Here is a 22072-nt window from a genome sequence, read left to right as displayed (position 1 = left end):
TTGCATAAAGAATTGGGCAGTGTTATGGGTCTTCCACTAGAGTACTGGAGGCCCTTATCCTTTTCTCTTTTGTATGGGGTGTTGGAGTTCCACTTTCCTATATGATTACACTGTCAACCGTAGTTACGGGGTTTATGCTACAGGGTGTTATACTGATTGGGAGAGATGATTTTGCTTTCTTTGTATCTTTGGCTTACGAAAGATTGGAGAACCGTCGTGATAAGTGCAAAATGATTGGGCACTGCCTTGCTAATTGCAGAACGTCATGGAATAGAGCTAAAGAAAGTTTCAAGAATCCATTTTTGCAATCGAAGACGCAATATGTGCCTAAGCGGGTACGAGGTGATAATGGAAAAGCAGTGAAGGCAGTCTCTATGGTTGAGGTAACACAGGAGGATGGGCAGAGAGATAAGAAAAATGGGTCTAACAGGGATAAGGGAAGATGAAGGGTATTATTTAGACAAAATTAATCTTGGAAGGTAGGGCTGTTTCCTAAAAATAGTCAGGTTTCCCAACAATTTGATAATGATTTACGAATTGTTTCTTCATTTCTTCAAGATATGATTGAAGATGAGGAAGACACCTTTGATGAAGGAGAAAATGATGTTATTTCTTCAGAGATGGCCATGCATCCCATGCAGAAGAGGAAAATAGTTTCCTATGTGTTAATTTTGAATTATTTTTGAAACAATGTGAATAAAGGAATATTAGATTTTTGCTTTGTTCTCTTTCTTCCGAAGAGATTTGGAGCGGTTAGAGTTTGTGTGGGTGGTTGTTCATTCTCCAACTTGGTGGTGGTGCAGGAGTTGTGGATGATGGTCAGCGGCAGCGCGATAGTCTGCCAAGACGCTGGTGGTAGCGCGACGACTCTCTACGTTTGCGTACAAGATGTATTCTTTCCTTAAATCTTTTTTTTTTTAAATAAAAGCTTTCATGTTAGGCATCACTATGCCACTTAAGATCTCAGCTAGGCTAACACCTCAAGTAACAACAATCATTTACCATCACATGAAAAAAGTATTATTAAACAAAAGAAAAAAGAAAGAAAATACAAAAATACGGGGGAACTAGACCAAAACCCATATGTTAACAAAAACGATACATAGGTAGACTATACCTATTCATAAAGAATTCTAAGAACAGACAAGGTGGAAGCCTATTATACCAAAGAAAAGATTCTCTATGAAAAAAATCCTAAATTAGCCAACTTATCAGCACACGCATTTCCTTCACGAAAAATATGAGTAACCGTAAACCTAATTTTCCCACAGTAATTAAGACAAGCATTCCATCGATTACGAAGCATCCAAGGAACATTTGTCCTAGCAGTAAACGCAGCACAAACCAGAGCAGAATCACATTCCAGCCATACATTAGTAAGCCCCATCTTTTGAGCTTCCTCCATAGCATGTATAACCCCATAAAACTCAGCAACCAGAGCAGTCTGAACTTTAAGAAACGCAGAAAAAGCTCCAATAAATTCCCCCATACTCCCACGAAAAATACCTCCGCAAGTAGCAAGATCAGGATATCCCCTAGCAGCTCCATCAGTGTTAATTTTAACCCATCCTGGTGAAGGAAACTCCCATCTAACAGGAAGAGGACGTAGAACTTTACCAGTACGAGTGTTAATACCAAAAAACTTTAGCACATTGAAATCAAACATATCATTCTTCATTGAAGCTTTAGACGAATTACCCACTAGACAAGTTAAGTCTTTAATAACCAAAATAGCCCTAGAAACCTCAATCATATCCTGAAAACGAGCATAATTCCTCATACGCCATATCATCCAAATAGAAAAAGTTATCACAGCTAGCTTAATTAATTTAACCAACGGACTACCATCACTCTTAATAAAAGAAAGAAGATCATCCTTATTAGAGAAATGATAAGTAGGAAAAATGTGATGAACCCAACTCCAAATACTCAAAGCATTAGCACATTCAAAAAATAAATGTTGAATAGATTCCTCGTGCTTTTCACAAAGCGTACACATAGAACAAATATGCAAACCTTTATTTTGAATATGCTGATCTGTAGGAAGCCGCCCATGAAAAACTTTCCAAAGGACAAGAGTTTTGGAGGGCAGAATATATGAAGACCAAATAAATTTACCCCAACCACAGGAAACCCCTGGATCCAAGAAAAAAGTCCTAGCTGATTTAAGAGTGAGACGACCAGACTCATCTAGAATCCAATTAGGAATATCCTGTACCGCCCTAACCATGATATGACTAAAAAGATGAGGCATCTGCTGTAAAGACAATGGAATATTCCAATCACCACCTGTCCAAAACTGAGAGACTGTATCCGGAATACTAGCACCATCAGATAATCCTGCAATATTTGCTAAAGAAGTAGTAGCACACCATTTATCATTCCAAAAATTAATAAGAGAACCTGTACCAACAGTCCAAGAAGTATAATCAAGTATAGTAGAATAAAACTGCTTAATTCCAGGCCAAAGAGATGACGATCTATAAACCATTCGAAACTCGTATTTTGATTTAAGGACTCTAGCTTTCAAGAGCTAAGACCAAGGCTTGTTGCTATAAGCAAAGTTCCAAGCAAGCTTAAGAAGATATGCATTATTTTCATGGTGAAGGTTAATAATTTTCAAACCTCCATTCTCAAGGGGAGAACAAATCGTATCCCAATTAATAGTAGCTATACCTTTTTTCAGAATATCACCAGTCCAGATAAAATTTCGACACCACTGTTCAACTTGCTTAAGAAGAGAAACAAGCCATTTATACAAATTAAAACTATAAGCTAGAAGACCCGTAATTACCGTATTGACCAACTGAACTCGACCCATCATGCTAAGAGATTTACCTTTCCAAGAAGCTAGCTTCAATTTGACTTTATCAGCCAGAGGTTGAAGAAAACGACCCCTTGGAGCACCAACAAAGATAGGCACTCCTAAATAAGTGAAAGGCAAACAACCATGACTACAAGAAAGAATACGCTGAATTTTGGTGACAAATCTTGTAGAATTATCCATGGTGAAAAAACTACTCTTAGAATTATTAACATATTGACCAGAGAAATCACCATATGTTTTAAGAAAATTACTCAAATTTCTAAGAGACTTATTATCCGCCCTACATAAAATAAAAATGTCATCCGCATATAAAATATGAGAGGGAGTGAGAAAACCTTGTGGACTAGCCATATGTAGAATCTTCTTATCATTCACAAGCTTTGAGAGACCTCTACTAAGAACTTCCTCTGCAAGACAAAAAAGTATAGGAGCCAAAGGATCACCTTGTTTAACACCTCTACTACAAGGAAAAAAACCCACCAAACTACCATTTATTCTTATAGAAAGCATAGCTGAACGGAGAATAGTACTAATCCAACCGACAAACGAGGGGTGAAAACCAAAGCGTGACAAAACTGATAGTAAAAACTTCCAACTTAGAGTGTCAAAAGCTTTGTGAATATCAACTTTGTAAGCCACATTGCCTTCGTGAACCTTTTTAGAAAGCAAGTTAATAGCTTCAGAAGCAATACTAATACAATCTTGAATTTGTCTGCCCTGCACAAACCCATACTGATTAGGAGAAATAATTCTGGCAGCCACAAGAGCAAGCCGATCTGCCAAAATCTTGGAAATAATCTTAAATTTAAAATTAGCAACAACAATCTGCCTGTAATCTTTAATAGATTCAGCACCCTGAATCTTAGGAATAAGAGATACCACATTACTGTTCATTCCAGGGAGAACTCAGTTTTGTTTAAAAAACTGTTGGACTGCATTACAAACATCTGTCCCAATAATATCCCAACAAGAATGATAAAAAACACCACCAAAGCCATTAGGACCAGGAGCACTATTATCATTAAGGTTAAAAACAGCATTCTTGATTTCCAAAAAATCAGGACACTTAAGCAACATCATATTCTCCTCAGAGAAAACCAGCTCAGGAATATAAGTACTAATAAAATCTTCCATATTGTTTGTATCCTGATCATGAGAAATAGACTCGGCATAAAGAGTTTTATAAAAGTCCAAAATATGTTCCTCAATGAGTGTAGGATCCTCAGTAACAACATTATCAATTTGTAGACGATGAATCCCACTAGAATTATTCCTCCTCTTGACCACAACATGGAAAAAAGCAGTATTTCTATCCCCATCTTTAAACCAAAGCATTTTAGCCCTTTCTTTCCAAAACAAATATTTGTTGAAGATGGTTGCTGCCCCTTCAAGATTGTGTTTGATGAAGACTTCTATGTACATTTCATTTGTATTTTGCTTTGCTTTAAGTGTGTCTTAGGTAGTGCTTAGAGGTTGTCTAAGAGTGGGCTTTTTGCTGAGTAACTCACCTCATAACCACTGGCCATGTGATAAGAACAAGCAAGTCGACGGAGAAAGCAGCGAGAAGCCATAAGTCTTTGACGCAGGAAACTCTGAGATCGCCGAGAATCAGAGCATGCCGAGGAGAGAAGGTGGACGTGATGCAGGTCTGCGCCACCCATGAGCCAGACACTTAGATAACACAGTACAAGCGGTGCTTGGCAGATGGCCTCCTCCCGCTGGATCCAACAGAAGCTAGGAAGGTAAAGAAAAATTCCAGCAAGTATACATTGATTGATGGCGATCTGTACAGGTTTGGGTTCACTCACCCACTCCTGGAATGTATACACGGCGAGAAGTGCACGAGAATTATGGCAGAGCTCCACGAAGGTATATGCAAAAAAGGTAAAACCAAAGTCTTGTGCGTATCGCACAAGACGCCCAGAAACAATATCAGAAGCAGTATCAAAGCAACAGTTTGGATGTCCTAACCTATTTGGAATTCTAGCTGGTCCTCAAAGAATTCGAAGGAGATCAGGGTGGGGGTCAGGAATGTTATGTTGGCATCTGACACCCTCTTCCAGAATAGACAGAGGTCTCTGTCCAAAGCTCCCATGCTATCAGGACTTCTGGGCCTCCTGAAGCAGCTCTTGGACTCCTTTCTCCCCTTGTCCACCCAGTACAAGGGGAAGCCATCGAGAAGGGAAGTGTCTTTATCGTTTGCGCGTACTTGGATGAACTTCCCCTTCCAGTCCTTGTATGATTGCTGGAAGATGGTAAAGATGGATCTCCCAGCAATGGCATTCAGGCTGACCCACAGGCGGTCTCCTGGGTGTTTGGCCTCAAAGAGGAACAAAAACACGTCCACTGACGCGGGCAGCCCCAGGTGGTCGCATGTTATTTGGAAGGCTCGAACAAACGCCCAGCTGTTGGGGTGAAGCTGGGCGGCAGCAATGTTGAGCTCGGTCAAGAGTTCCCTCTCGAATCGGGTGAGGGGAAACCTGAGCTTGACCTTCTTGAAGAAAGTTGTGTAAACAAAGCAAAAGGGCCCGTCGGCGCTTACTTTGTCATCAGCACACACTGGCAGAGCGGCGGGGCAAGGCAGCACCATCATCCTCTCGTCGTGCTCCTTGTGAAACGATTGATAGGCCTCGTCCCCCTTTGTCAATCGCAAAACTGCTCCCGCAGTGTTCACCGACGAGGTCTCCTTCAGAAGGGTTGGGGTGGCCCAAGGATATAATGTTTTGAAGTCTGGCAGAGGGACGGGGGCTCCTCCAGCGTTAGGTGGAGTCGCCTGGGCCAGAGCAGTTTGGGAAGATGCAGGCCTCTCAGCCTGCGAAGAGGAAGCGCCACGAACTTGCGTTGAGTCGTGTGCTTGTGAAGGAGGGTTTCGCGCTGATGGAGGGGGGTTCGGGGTAATCTTGGTGCGAGTCATGATGGCAGCTGCAAAGGAAGAAGAAAGGAAAAATGATCAGGGGGGTTACGAAGGCTGACTCGATCATAGAAGGAAGGTGAAAGACGAACGAATGTGAGTTCGTTGCGACGATCGACAATGCCCTAAGTTACGCAGAAGGAGAAATGGAAAAACAACCCACAGCGTATGCACCAGGCAGTTACAGGATGATGCAAATCGGTGAAAATGCAAGGAAACCCAGCAGATGAAGGAAAGTAATTACCTTTCGATGATCAGGAAGACGAGGGAGGAAGATGATGATCTGGAGCGTTGAAGAGCGTTGAGAGTTTTCGCAGAGGGAAGTTAGAGCGTTTGCAACACGAGGAAAGTGATGGAACAGTGGAGCGTAATGGGTTTAAGGGTTTTCGAAATGATTTTAGGAAGCGCTAACGGCAGATGAAGAGAGCCGTTGATGAAGCCACGTGTCGAACGATGAGTGAAGGGGTTGGTGGAGCGTCAGAGCAGCAGAAAGTACAATCGCTTGGAATTCTGCGTCAGTGCCACGTAGATCGGTGTTAACGAAGGCTCTTTCAGTCTTTTCGCTAGACAAGTCTTCGCTTAAGACTAGGGGGCTTGTGTACCGCCCTGATGGTCGGATATGATGACGTGGCATCCTGCTACAATGTAGGCGTGTTGACAAGGCGCCAGGTTGGCAAGAAGGGAAGGAAGTCGGGGGGCACGCGTAGTTGCCAGTTGTTAAGCTGGCGTGTTCCGACTTCCAGTTTACCAGAATAGGCGATCGCCAGGTTCAAGATCAAGTCGCCAGATGTAGACCCAGGCGACCAAGCAGTCGGAGATCGCCAGAACAAGCACATCGCCGAAGATGAAGGAGAAGCAGATTATGGAGGCGGCCGGCAAGACCACAGGGAGGGTGTATGAAGGCCCTAACTCGCCAGTTCCAGTAGAGATCGCACTCCTAAGTTAGCTATGCACTGGGCAGTACCATGCATAAGTAACTTAGCCAAAATGAGAGCAGAAGCGGTGCCAAGTCAGGGAGCCTCCAGATGATGGCACGTGTACAGTTGGATGCGAGCCACGTGTCCAAGTTTGTAACTGCCAGGAGAGAGAAAACCACCAGGTATATAAGAGTTCTTAACAGACTTTCTGAGGTACGCACGTTCAGTTCATACACTTTACGCTTGCGAGTGATAGAGCTGATTGTGAGAGGATTTGCACGGTTCTAGTTCTTAGTATTTGGTGATACCGTCACTGACTTGAGCGTCGGAGTGCGATCGGCCGCAGCGGCGCCGTGTCGTTTCTTTGCAGGTTCTTGAAATAGATCCAGGGGAGGAACGAAGGTGATAAGCGGTGCGCACGTCGATCCTTTGACGAGGCATTCTCCAGCGCTCCGGTCAACAAGCAGGATCAAGTCCAAAATATGTTCCTCAATGAGTGTAGGATCCTCAGTAACAACATTATCAATTTGTAGACGATGAATCCCACTAGAATTATTCCTCCTCTTGACCACAACATGGAAAAAAGCAGTATTTCTATCCCCATCTTTAAACCAAAGCATTTTAGCCCTTTCTTTCCAAAACAAATATTTGTTGAAGATGGTTGCTGCCCCTTCAAGATTGTGTTTGATGAAGACTTCTATGTACATTTCATTTGTATTTTGCTTTGCTTTAAGTGTGTCTTAGGTAGTGCTTAGAGGTTGTCTAAGAGTGGGCTTTTTGCTGAGTAACTCACCTCATAACCACTGGCCATGTGATAAGAACAAGCATAAGTTTTCTTAAACTGTTTTTCACATGTTTTACAAAAAACACGTTTACTGCATAAAAATAAATCTGTTCTTTTCTAAATAAACAGATTCATTTTTACACTGATGCCTTGGCTAAGTCTTGTAAAAATTAGATTTTGTGCATCATGTATTTTGACTAAGTCTTCTATCTTTCAAAACGACTGAGTTTTAAATAGTTAAACTTTCTCTGTTTTCGTTTTGAAAAATAAATCTGTTCATCTGTAAATGAATAGATTCTTTTTGTCTCTGGTGCCATGTCAAGCTTAAACGATTTTCAGTTTTATCTCAGCACCAGAATGGTTGACTAAGTCTCCTCACTTAACAAATTCTCTAACTGATTTTGAAAATAAATCTGTTCATTTTATTTTCAATCTGTTCATTTTATAACAACTTTAACTGTTTTTCAAAAATATGTTATAAGTTGGTTTTCTATAAAATGCAAACTTGTTTATGAGTTTAACAATCGTTCATACATTTGCAAAAAACAAGTTTTGACAGCAGATAATTAAGAGTTTACAAAGGATTAACATTTGTTCTTCAAAGATTTGAAAAATCACAAAGTGCTTGTTCTTGGTTTGGTTCCAAAAACTTGGTGTGAGGTGCAACTACTGTTCTAGCAATCTTGCCTACTGGTTTAAGGCAGATCTTTGTATCCTCAATCAGGTGTAGTCGTTTCACTTCTCATTTCTTGTAATAGTTTGGTTGAACACTCTTCTTGATAGGTTTTCTTGAAGAGTGGGTGTGTGCTGAAATAGGTTTTTTCAGCAAGAGTACCTAAGTTCTTGTAGGTTTCAAGAACAGTGGGAATTGTACTTGGTTGTACTGTGTTTTAGTGATTTCCACCTGGTTTTGGTGAAGACTGGATGTAGCTCAGTTGAGTGAACCAGTATAACTGCTTGTGTTCATTCTCTCTCACTCTCTGCAATTTCGTTTCTGCATAATTGATAAAACAACAAAGAAATAAATTTGTTCAATTGAAAATAAATTTGTTCTTTCTGGGCACTGTGCATACTGTTCTTAATTTCTGAAAAAGTTGTTTGAATCTGATAAGAACATATAAAATCTGCTAAAAGCCACTGGAACAGATTGACTGTGATAGGTTGCTCAAGAAATTGTCAAAGCTATTAATTGAACCTTAAACAATTGCTTAAAGTTGAGGCTTGCTGTTCTGTGATTCATTGTTCTTAATTTCTAGAAAACTGTTTGGTTTCAATAAGAACACTGATAATCTGTTAAAGACTAATAAAACAGGTTGTGTGTGATAGATTGTCTCACTAATTGTCAAGCCCTTAACTGAACCTAAATCACACGAATTGGAATTAAGGTTTGCTGTTTTTGTGTTTCACTGTTTTTCAATCTGATATCTGTGTGTGCATCTGGAAAATCTATCTGCATAATCTTGTGATTAACCTTGCTGTATTAAAAGCTTTTCAAACAAAAACAGTGCTGAAATAAATCTGTTCATTTTCACATAAATCGATTTATTTTCTGTAAAACTGTGTTAAACACTGTTTCTGCGAGAAAGTTTTAAAAGGTCAATTCACCCCCCCTCTTGAACTTTGGCACTATTAAACCCAACAATATTGACAGTGAAGAGCCTGATCAAGCTCCTCCTTAGCGATCCTTTCTTGACAGAGAAGCCCATCAATATCAGACATACTAGCAGTCTCTAAGGTTTGTTGAATACCAAGGAGAAGACCCTCTTTAAGAAGAACTGCATTGTGAACATTACCAAAAGAATTTTTATTCTAGTCACGTAGCTCAAGTTTCAACCTTTTTAACTTATGATGTAAAATAAACATAGGAAAACCAACAATCTTATTAGCCCAAGAATCATGAATAAGCTTCATACATGAAGTGTCTTGAAGCCACATAGAAAAGAAACGAAAATTGCTAACCTTCCTCAAAGAATTACTAGCAAGACTAGTAAGAATAGGGGAATGATCAGAACAATTTTTAACAAGAACCTGATAAGTACAAGAATCCCATTCATCCAAACACACTTCGTTACATAACGCCCTATCCAATTTTCTATGAATTCTATGGGGCCCTCTCCTTCCAGTACACCAAGTATAGCAAGTGCCAGTAAAAGGCATACAAGAAAGATCATTAGTATTAATCCAATCAAGGAATTCATTGCAAGAAACTTGATTAGGAGCCACCCCTCCTTTACAGTCATCTGCCGAGAGCACAGCATTAAAATCACCCATAATACACCAAGACCCTATGAAGAAACTAAGATCCCTCCACAAAACTCGTCTAGCCACGTATGTGGTAGCACCATAAACACCTGCAGAACTAAAACATTTATCATGCAGATGGCAAGTTACAGAAATAAATTGTTCATTTACCAAGAAATTTCGAACCAAATTAGGAACCGACAAACACCAAAGCTTAGCAGCTTTATTAACAATAGGAGACGTAGCCACCAAATGCATATTAACAGATTTGAAAATTACTTCAAAAGCATCAGTGTACGGCACCATAGGTTCAGCAAGAAAAACCAGAAGAGGTTTATGTAGTTTGAGTAAACTAATCAACATCTCCACAGTTTTGTGGTTTCCCAATCCTCTAACATTCCAGAAAAATGAAGAGACTTTCATTGCGACATTGTGGAGAGAACTGCCTTAGCAGTTTTTGTGGATTTACCATTCTTCGTAGGTGGTCTCCCTGGTTTTCTTTTAGAAACTATTTCCTCCCCAGTATCACTGTCATCCTCCTCCATCTCGTTGGGATCAGCCCAAAATTTTGAAAGAACATTTGTATTTTCCAAACCATCAAGAGAGGAAAATTGATTTTGCAAGACCAACGATAGTGCTTTAACATCCGCAGAAGATTTAGCCTTCTTAGGTTCAACAATGGCACTAGCCGTACCAATATAAGGATCACCTCCCACATCAGTAGTGTCTAAACCATTAAGAGAGGAGAAGTGATTTTTTAGCACCAACGACGGGGATGGTACAGTCACAATAGTAGAGACCTCCTCATGATGACCATCAATTGGAGTATTGGTTAGGGCTGTAGTATGAACAGGTGATTTAACCCGCTGAGGAGAGATGGGACGTAACTGAGGTGATACCACCACAGGAGTCAAGACCTTCACATGATCGGAGCCCTTGGCTTGCATAAGGGCAGGTGAATTCCTTAGCGTCCCCGTTTCTAGGAAATCCGATGTGTGAGTGGGCAATCCTTGCCTGGATTCATGATCCGAGGCATCTTCAAGAGAAGGCATATCAGCAAAATCGTCCTCCACTCCACCTGGTTTATCAAGAGTAGTATGACCCAAGTGTGATCCTGCTTTAGTTCCGCCAGAAGCATTAATGGTCAATTTATCAGTGTAACCTTCCACGTGCTTTGGTTGCGGATCTTTTTTACGATACTCTTTACGTTGTTTTGAGACCTCAGTCCTCCCGTGATCCCGTTCATCGGAAATTATCTTATGAGAAGATTTATGTTGAGACCCATGAGCACGACCCTGATCATGAATCACTCGGCATTGAGCAAGCTCATGGCCTATCACCTTACAGTGAGAACAAAAAGGAGGGAGCCATTCATATTCCACACCAGCTACAAAAGTAAAATCTGAGCGTTCAACCCAAAGATGATCAGGAAGAGGAGACAACATATCAATATCCACCAGCACTCTAGCAAACATACCCCTTTTCTTTCTCATAGTATTCTCATCCAAAACCAAAGGAGTACCAAGACATTTTATGATTGAAAAAATCACATGTGGCCTCCAATACTCCAAAGGTAAACTATAGACTCTAACCCAAGCCTGAGTTTTTGTACTCTTCATGGTAGTTGGAACAAAATCTTTTGTCCAGGCAAAAAGTCTCAAGAAACCCGGAAATAACTTCAAGGAACCCATCCTGAGGACCCACCGCATGTCTTCTAAAGAAGCGAACTCAAACCCATAAAAACCCTTCCCAAGAGGAATTGCTTTCCACGGTCCAAGAGTCTTCCACACCAGCAGCAACTTTTTAGTTAAGTCTAGGTGTGTGAGAGGTTTATCTCCCTTAGAAAGAATAACCTGACCATGTAAATGAGTCTTGCAATCCTCAAGGCCAACCAAGTATTCTGTTTCATCGATCCGGACCACAATCATGTCTCCCTTAATATAAGGAGTGGGTAACTCGGACAAAGGAATATCACATGTAGTTCCAAAAGCCTGAGCAAAAGTTTTCTTTTGTCCAGGCTTAGCATATACAGTCTTTGCAGAAGATACTTCCCTATCCTTCAAACACTTCCATGGGATGATGAAACCATTAGAACCCTCCGCCATTCCAAAAGTCACTACTCACCGCACCACCACCACGCACAACCGCCCCCACACCACCACAGCGCACAGACCCGGTCGTCGTCGCCCGCTGCACCTGGTGGAAAGATTCGCGAAAAATGCGATCGGAGCCACCGCGCTGGTGGAAAACGTGATCGCACGCAATAGATGCACACCGCCGCAGCCCCTGATCGCCGCTCCTCACTGGTCACGCGATGGAACGCTGCCGCGCCTCCGCAAAACCCTAAGCGATGCCTCCACACAGCGCCTTCGCAAAACCCTCAATAATCCTTTTCAATAGACGATAAGTTCAATCCTCAATAAATCTTTTTTCTTTATAAAGGAGTTTCTTCTTGGAACTTCTATTGTACGCAAAAAGTTTCCAACTTTTTCATGTAGCTACTTCTAATTTGTGGTAAAGTTAGGGTTTTATCAAAATTTGTAGTAAAGTCAAGATTTTATCAAAATTTGCGGTAAAGTCAAGATTTTTATCAAAATTTGCGGTAAAGTCAAGATTTAGTGTTGTGGTGGTACGGTTGTGCGGGGGTGGTGTGGTGAGTAGTGACTTTTGGAATGACGGAGGGTTCCAAGGGTTTCCTTATCCCATGGACATATTTGAAGTTGTGAAATATCTCCTGCGAAGACACTATATGATAAGCCTGGCTAAAGGAAGGCTTTGGGAACTACATGTGATATTCCTTTGTTTGAATTATCCACTCTTTGTATTAAGGGAGACATGATTGTGGTCCGAATAGATGAGGTAGATTACTTGGCTGGACTTGAGGATTACAAGACCCATCTTCATGGTCGAGTTATTCTTTCTAAGGGGGATAAACCCCTTAAACACCTGGATTTAACTAAAAAATTGCAGCCGGTGTGGAAGTCTCTTGGACCGTGGAAAGGGTTTTTATGAGTTTGAGTTCGCTTCCTTAGAAAACATGCGAATGGGCAAAAGACTCGGGGTTCTTGAAGTTAACTCTGGTTTTCTTGAGACTATATAGGTTGCCTTTGGAGCATTGGAGATCAAAGGTGATTTTTTCCATCATCAAAGGTCTTGGTACTCCTTTGTCTTTGGATGAGAATACTATGAGAAAAAAGATATGTTGATATGGATCGGTCATGTTTGGGAGCCTTCAATTGCATCTTTAATTTGACAATTTTAGCATTTTAGCACGGGTCTGAGAGGCATAATAAACATTTAATTTCCCCCAAATTTGTGATGCAGAGCATAACCATACCATTTTGGTCAAGATCAATGTGGTCATGGAGCCAAGAAGCCAAGCAACCAAAAAATGGTGTTGTGGTTGATAAACCAGAAACGTGGGATTAACCTTTTTGGCTGTAGCATCGTCGGTGGTGAGAAAACGCGGTGGAGGAGGAGCAGATTCGTCAAGAAAATGAAAAAGTTGAAGTCCACTGACATGAGCGGTTATCATGGTTGAGTTTTAAGAAGAGAGGAACCGGAAAGGTATGCAGTTGTGTGGAAGAAGAAGAGGAGGGCATGGAGGTTTGAGAAGAGGCAGCGGAAGAAGATGTTACAGACATGGTGATGAGGACGATAACAAAGGAAGGAAAAGAGGGGTAGAGGAAAAAAAAAATCAATGCTCTTGATACCATGTAAGGATAAGAGAAGGAGTGCTCATCCAGAGAAGATGAAAGAAGATTATTATTCAAAAATATTTACAAAGAGAAAATAAAACCGAATATATATAAGAGAGAAAGACCCACTAAAACAAACTAACAACTCTATTGCTTAATAATAACCTTTCATTTTTCTAATAATTTTCGTATTAATACTAATAGGGAAGGAAAGTGAAATAAATTGTACGGATCTTGATCAGTAAAGTTTGAGAAATGGATGCAAAATTTTCTGTGATTAGTTCTGATCGAAATGAATGAACTAAAAACAAAACATAATGCTAGTGTTTGTTAGACATGTTTTCTTGTAATGGATAGGTGTCTGATTAATATTTTTGTATTAATATTTCTTGTTGACATGTTTATCAAAAAGATTAAAAAGATTGAAGAGATATCTGAAAAGATAAATTATATTCCCTTACATGTTGTTGATAATCCAATTGGGTGGAGTATGCAGTGCAAGTAGTGAAATCTCTGAAAAGTATGATGTTTAAACAAGACGCAAGTGAAGAAATGTTACAAAATATTTTTCATGAATAAAGTATTAATAATGATGATCATAGCATAATACATACATAAAAAAAAACACTAATAAAAGACTCTAAGAGATATTGACACTAATAACAAACACGTATTATCTAAATGCCAAATGAGATATGAGACACTTGTAACAAATGTTATACTATATACTTGTAACAAATGTTGTATAAAACAATTTACCATCAGATGTTAGATGTTGTAACGTAATGTTAGATGTTCTAACATAATGCATACTAGATAATGTTAACTTATGCACATATTTAATTTTGAGGATAATTGAAAAATTTCTTATTGCGAATGAGTTATATTTTTTTTTATAAAAATGTAGGCGTGTTTTTCTCAATCTACTTATCAATAAATTTGTTACCAAATGAATATTAATATTTTAATTTACACACAATAAAATTTACAACCAATAATCAATTTAAAAAAAATAAAAACATCAATTTTTAACATTGGAAATAATAACATTGTATTCTAAAAATTGAGAATTAAACCTTAAAGAATTAAACCGGATGTAATTTTTAAACCTAATAATAATAATAATAATAATAATAATAATAATAATAATAATAATAATAATAATAATAATAATAATAATAATAATAATAATAATAATAATAATAATAATGATAATAATAATAATAATAATAATAATAATAATAATAATAATGATAATAATAATCATAATAATAATAATAATAATAATAATAATAATAATAATCATAATAATAATAATAATAATAATAATAATAATCATAATAATAATCATAATAATAATCATAATAATAATAATAATAATCATAATAATAATCATAATAATAATAATAATAATAATAATAATAATAATAATAATAATAATAATAATAATAATAATAATAATAATAATAATAATAATAATGATAATAATAATGATAATAATAATAATAAAAATAATAATAATAATAAGTAATGAACTCGAGTTAACTACAACCTATAAATATTCATTAGTTTTTATTTGGAAATATAAATTATTGAATTTATACACTAAATTTTAAGGACAATAAATTATTAACAATTCAGTTTACACTACAAGAAAAATCATTAAATAAAAACCAATTTTAGATATCAAAATTTATAATAATTAGTTACTACAGTAACTAAATTATAGACAAATTTTATAGACTAAAAAAATATTGGTTTTTAAATTAGTTTCTATTATTGATAAATAGTTTCTAATTTGGTATATAATTAGTTACCAAAGTTTTTGCTATCAAATTTAGAATCTAAATAATTTGTAGTTAAAATAATTAGATACTAATTTAGAAACCAATAATTTTTTTAGTCTTTAAAATGATATCTAATTTAGTCACTATAACAACTAATTATTTTTTGTTTATAAAATTATTTTTTATTTAATAATTTTTGTAGTGTTAACTTTAATTTATTCTAAAAATAGATTTTTAATTGAAGTGGATCTCCATCGAAAGTTCAGCTTTTTGGTTCAATAGCTACGACTTTTAAAAGAAATTCTTAGTAAAGGCTTAGAAGAAGAAGAAAAAAATCTAAGGTTTACATCTCACTCTCGCTATCTCTCTAGCTGAGTAAGTAAAGTTGTGTCAAATTTTTCCACTTCATTCAAAAGTTAGATTTGAAACGCATATAGTAGAAAAAAGGCCATGCATGCATGTTACACGGTTCAAATATAGTAGAAAAGGTCAACATATTTATTTTTGGTTAGTATATATAAAGAAACTCGTTTATATATATATTTTTCAATAAATATTTATGGTTAAATTTATTCAAATAGACTTATGCTTTAACATCAAACACACTACCAATTAACACTCATTCTTTCTTGTTTTTTTCTATTAATTTGTTTTAGGTTAACTAACTTTTTTCCTTTATTTATTACAAAATCCAATTTTTTTCTCTCTTTAAATATTCTTAAGTTTTTCAATTGTAAGACCGATAAAATATTGTTCTTTCTATCACATTATACAAAATTGTTATTGTTTACAACTAGTTTTAAATTATGATAAAGTCGGAAGTTGGGAAGAACGATTAGTGAGAGGTGAGGAGAACACGGTGAGAAAAATGAAAGGGAGATCTGGGATGCATTTCTTAGTCACGAAAGAGGGAAGAAAAAAAAATCATGCAAAATTAGATTTTGTTTATATTTTATTTTAGATTTTTTTAAACCTAATAGGCCACATGTAAATAACCGTGACTTAATGTGTCAACACTTTTATAATCATGACCTAAAGTATCAATGCTTTTATGACTGTGATTTCTTATATATTTTAAGCCACTTTTCAAAAACTATGGTCTTTAGTATGTTTATGCAACACTTTTACACCTGTGGCCTATTTTAGTGTTGTCTAAAGTAAAAAATGTTGTATCGAGCACATACAAACAAACGTAATGTGATGAAAACGCTGTGAGATCATAAAGATAACGTGCTTATGTTGTAGTATGGATTGCAGAGCCTTTGATTGATATTAAGAAATTCAATCCAGCTGGGTTCTCGATTGGCTGAGTTATAAAGGGTTTGCGATGAATGATAGAGATGATTTGCTGCCTAATTTATGGTGTGCTTGCACGAATCACATGCAACCTTTAAGTTGAATAGTAGCGATAAAAGGAAAAACTAAACCTTGTGTAAGAGTGGATTTAATAAATTTAAGAATATTTTGGATGACATGATGAATGGTTGAAAACTGCAAAAACTCACTAAAGAAAACATATATAATAGACATCCAATAAGTATTTCATAAGATTTAGCATCCACTAGCGCACAAAAGGTAAAAGATAGCTATTCTTTTAGCAATTAGACCACGGTTTCGAAATTTCTGTTTATTAGCACGTAGTCTATTTTACTGAGGTATAGACGAAGGTTTTAGAACCATTGTCTATAAGTCACATATAGAAAAAAAAAACAGCACCAACCTCAAGGAGATGGCAACAACGATGGTGGAGGTCAACGATGAAGGGCAACGACGATAGCAACGATAGTGGTGGAGGGAAAACGGAGCGCGATGGTGGAGCAATGAACAAGAACCTTAAACAATGAACCAATGTAAGAATGAGTAATGAACCATTGGAGGAAAAATAAGATGAGAACGAAAGCAAAAGAATAAGCAATAAGTGTAGGAAAAACTTACAAAGGTAATGAGTGAAGAGAACGTTCAATAGAGTTGAAGAGAGATCGCGAAGAAGAAGAAAGAAAATGCAGAGAATGAAAGCGTAAATGGACAGTTCGAGACTTCGAATTAGGGTGAAATTTAAAAATGATTTTTTTTTTAGAAATGGATAGTTCCAGCATGATTGGGACTAACATGAGTATTATTTGGAAGTTTAATCTGAATAGGTTTGATTTTCTAAAAGTTAGTGAAATGTGCATTTGTGAAAGTAACATGATCAGTGGCTTTGGTGTCCATACAATTCCCTGGTTATGGGTTAGAAGACTCATCAATGTAACCTTTAACTTGATTGATGCTATGAGAAAAGTTAGAAGAATCTTGAAGCATTTTTAAAAACTGTTGAACCTGTTTATATATGAATTGATTATTGTTTTGCCCATAATCTTGATGTCTAGAGTGAACACCATTACCTTCTTTTCTCTTTTGCGAAATGCAATCGGTATTGCTAGTGATGATGTAATTTGATGTTGTGCTCTCTTGAACCAAGGAGGAAAGTCATGTTTGGAACAACATTCGTCAACAATGTGGTTCATCTTATCACAGAAAGTGCATTTCTTACCATAGTTTGAATGTCACCCTTTTCCTCTACTTTGAGGTTTCCATCCATTTGCCTTAACTCTACCAAAATGTCTCCAATTTTGGTTTGCTGCAATGTTGGAAAGTGTTATTGTCTATCTTTCTTGTATGGTATGCCTTTCTTGCATTGCAGTGTTGTCAATCATATGCTTTTCTTGTATCATCTTGATGTAAGAAAAAAGGTCTTGTTAATTTCCTTTCTTGTTGAAGAACAAGGGACAACACACAATTAATATTAGGAAGAAATTCTATTAAAAGAATTTGAGTCTTAATAACACCAAAGATGTCTCCAAGATCCTTTAAAAAGCATATGATATATTCTATGCTCTATATTTTCACATTATTTTCATAAGATTACAATTGCATTTGGCATTATACACACAACTAGGAATATGTCTTAAAGATTCCAATTATTTCCATAAAATCTTTAAATTAGTGAAAAATTAATAAACATTTCTCTCATTCTACCAAATTGAATGAATTTCTTGTAATAAGTTTGAGATCCTAGAATGATCTCCCTTTCCCTTTGAGAATCTTTTATTTAGATTATCCCAAAGATCTTTATCATTATCAATACAAATCGTGCTTTGAGCAATTTATGTACTTAGTGTATGTGTAATCTAAGAAATTATCGTAACATTACATCTTTTCAAGATAAAAAAAAACCTCACTGGGTTGAGGAGGAAAAATACTTTTGTCTATGAATTTGAGTTTGTTTTTGGAGAGAAAGGTGCGCTTCATACCTCTACTACAAGAATAGTAATTAACTTCATTTGATTGAGGACTAACAATATTCACAATAGGATTTTCTCTAGGATGTAAGTATTATGGACTTGTGGGATCTATGGTGTTGTGTCTCTCACTTTCCATAGAAAAATAAGAAAAATAAAATCTTAATCAAAAGTTACAGACAACGAAGATGACAAAAGAACAAAAGGTGCGATGTAAACAAAATGAATTTTACCCTGTTGTGATACCATATTAAATACGCATGATGAAAAATATGATATTTAAACAAGACGCAAGAAATGAGTAAGTGAAGAAATGTTACAAAATATTTTTCATGAATAATGTATTACAAATGTAACATAATGATGATCATAGCATAATACATATATAAAACAACACTAATAGAAGACTCTAACAGATACTACTGACACTAATATCAAACATGTATTATCTATATGAGACACTTGTAACAAATGTTATACTATATACTTGTTTTTTTTTTTTTTATCGGCAATATACTATATACTTGTAATAGATGTTGTATAAAATGATTTACCATCAAATGTTGTAACATAATGCATACCTTAGTAACAAAGATAATGGTAACTTATGCACATATTTAATTTTGAGGATAATTGACAGATTTCTAATTTTGGGAATAATTGACAAATTTCTTATTTTTAGTGAGTTATATTCACTGCACCAAAAAGTAAAATTAGCTGCAAAAGAAAGTGAAGGTGATGCTATGAACACTAAATAGTGTCCACTAAGCCTTCGTTATTTAAAAAAAATTAAATAAAGCGTGGGTAAATGTGGGTTATATGGACATAAACTAAAAAAAAGAAAAAAAAATTGTGTGGGTTGAACGGTCACAACTGAAACTATAAATAATAAATAATAATAAAAATTTAAAATTTTCTAGGTTAAGTCCACACAAACATAATATATATATTTTTAAATTAAATTTAAATATGTAATAAAATTATGAAGGTGAAGCCACTCTTGTTTAAAAAGTGTGTGGTCAATCTGTTGATTAAGCCCACACTTCTTCGAATAAATAATATAAAATATAATTTTGTGTGGGTAACATGTAGGCTAAACCCACGCTTGTTTAAAAATTATGTAGTCAACATGTAGGCTAATCCCACACTTCTTTAAATAAAAAATAAAAAATATAATTTTGTGTGGAGAGCAAGTAGGCTACAACGCAAAAAAAACACTGTCAAGCATATTAACTTTCAAATTTTAATGATAACTACAATTTTGCGTCCATTTATTTAGTGTCCATTTTTGACCAATCCTAATAAGCATATTTTTTTTAGTGATTTTTTTTTAAAATGTATGTGTATTTTTTTCAATCTAATTATAATAAATTTGTTACCAAAAGAATATTAATAATTTTAATTTGCACACAATAAAATTTATAACCAATAATCAATTTAAAAAAAATTAAAAACATCAATTTTTAACATTGGAAATAATCACATTGTATTCTAAAAATTGAGAATTAAACCTTAAAGAATTACACCGGATGTAATTTTTAAATTGAGAAACTAGATTTACTTTTTTTTATTATTAAAGAGACCAAAATGCATAAAAATAAATAAATAATAGGACGAAAAGATATTTAAATTATTTAAAATTTTAAAAATGATAAATAAATACATCACAAACATTTTTTTTTTTTGAAAAACAACAGTTGGAAACGTCTTCAGGGAGTAATTAATTGTAATATACAATTAGATACTATTTACTGTCCTCCTTGATTTAAGAAATTTAATTATTTGCATTTTTTTAGGCCTACCTTACATGTGTTTATTTTTTAAAATACTTAACTTTTCAATTATACGTGTGGTCAAAAGAAAATAATAAGTATGTGTGGTCAAAATGTAATGTACATATATATGTTACTATTTTCCAGACACGACAGATTGTGGTTGTTGAAACATAAACTAACATAATAATAATAATAATAATAATAATAATAATAATAATAATAATATTAATATTAATAATAAGTAATAAACTCGAGTTAAGTATCAATTTAATTGTTAATTCAACCTATAAATATTCATTAATTTAAAGATTCAAATTATTTTCATAAAATCTTTAAATTAGTGAAAAATTAATAAACATTTTTCTCATTGAAATGAATTTCTTGTAATAGGTTTGAGATCCTGAAATGATCTTTCTTTAAGAATCTTTTCTTTAAATTATCTCAAAGATCTTTAGCATTATCAATATAAATCGTGTTTTGAGCAATTTGTGTACATAGTGTATGTGTAATCTAAGAAATTATCCTAACTTTTCAAGCATAAAAAAGAATCTCATTGGGTTGAGGAGGAACAATACTTTTGTCTATGACTTTGAGTTTATTTTTGGAGAAAAAGGTGCACTTCATACCTCTACTAAAAAAATAGTAATTAACTTCATTTGATTGAGGACTAACAATAATCACAATAGGATTTTCTCTAGGATGTAAGTAGTATGGACTTGTGGGGTCTATGATATTGTCTCTCACTTTCCATAGAAAAATAAGAAAATAAAATTTTAATCAACAAAGGTGGACAAAAGAATAAAAGGTGTGGGATGTAAGCATAACAAGTTTATAATTTTGGGGATAATTGACAAATTTTTTTATTGTGAGTGAGTTATATATATTTTTTAAAATGTAAGTGTATTTTTTATCTAATTATAATAAATTTGTTACCAAAAGAATATTAATAATTTTAATTTACACACAATAAAATTTATAACCAATAATCAATTTTAAAAAAAATAAAAACATCAACTTTTTACATAAGAAATAATCACATTGTATTCTAAAAATTGAGAATTAAACCTTAAAGAATTACACCGAATGTAATTTTTAAATTGAGAAACTAGATTTACTTTTTTTATTATTAAACCAAAATGCATAAAAATAAATAAATAATAGGACACAAAGATATTTAAATTATTTAAAATTTTAAAAATGATAAATAAATACAACACAACATTTTTGTTTTGGAAAAACAACACTTGGAAACGTCTTAGGGAGTAATTAATTGTAATATACAATTAGATACTATTGACTGTCCTCCTTGATTTAAGAAATTTAATTATTTCATTTTTTTGGGCCCTACCTTACATGTGTTTATTTTTTTAAATACTTAAACTTTTCAATTATATGTGTGGTCAAAAGGAAATAACAAGTATGTGTAGTCAAAATGTAATGTACATATATGTTACTTTCCAGACACGACAGATTGTGGTTTGTTGAAACATAAACATCATCATAATAATAATAATAATAATAATAATAATAATAATAATAATAATAATAATAATTAATGAACTCGGGTTAACTATCAATTAAATTATTAATTCAACCTATAAATATTCATTAGTTTATATCTGCAAATATTCATTATTGAAATCATACACTAAATTTAAAGAACAATAAATGATTAAGAAATGAGTTTAAATTTAATTTATTCTAAAAGTAGATTTTTAATCGAAGTGGTCTCCATCGAAAGTTGAGGTTTTTGGTTCAAAAGCTACGACTTTTAAAAGAAATTATCAGTAAAGGCTTAGAAGAGGAAGAAAAAATCTAAGGTTTACATCTCACTCTCACTATCTCTAGCTG

At 34.9% G+C, this 22072-nt stretch overlaps 1 protein-coding gene across 1 annotated transcript; it reads right to left on the bottom strand.

Annotated features, from left to right (window-relative positions):
* Nucleotides 1–9248: 9248 nt before the first annotated feature.
* On the bottom strand, nt 9249–10103 carry LOC137809476 (uncharacterized). Its single transcript, XM_068610584.1, has one exon. The coding sequence runs from the start codon at nt 10101–10103 to the stop codon at nt 9249–9251; it is 855 nt and encodes a 284-aa protein (XP_068466685.1).
* Nucleotides 10104–22072: the final 11969 nt, after the last annotated feature.

Source organism: Phaseolus vulgaris, chromosome 2 (genome assembly GCF_000499845.2).
Source record: "Phaseolus vulgaris cultivar G19833 chromosome 2, P. vulgaris v2.0, whole genome shotgun sequence".
Classification (NCBI taxonomy): Eukaryota; Viridiplantae; Streptophyta; class Magnoliopsida; order Fabales; family Fabaceae; genus Phaseolus; species Phaseolus vulgaris.
Note: the sequence above shows the minus strand (reverse complement) of the source record. Positions and strands in the feature narration are given on the sequence as shown.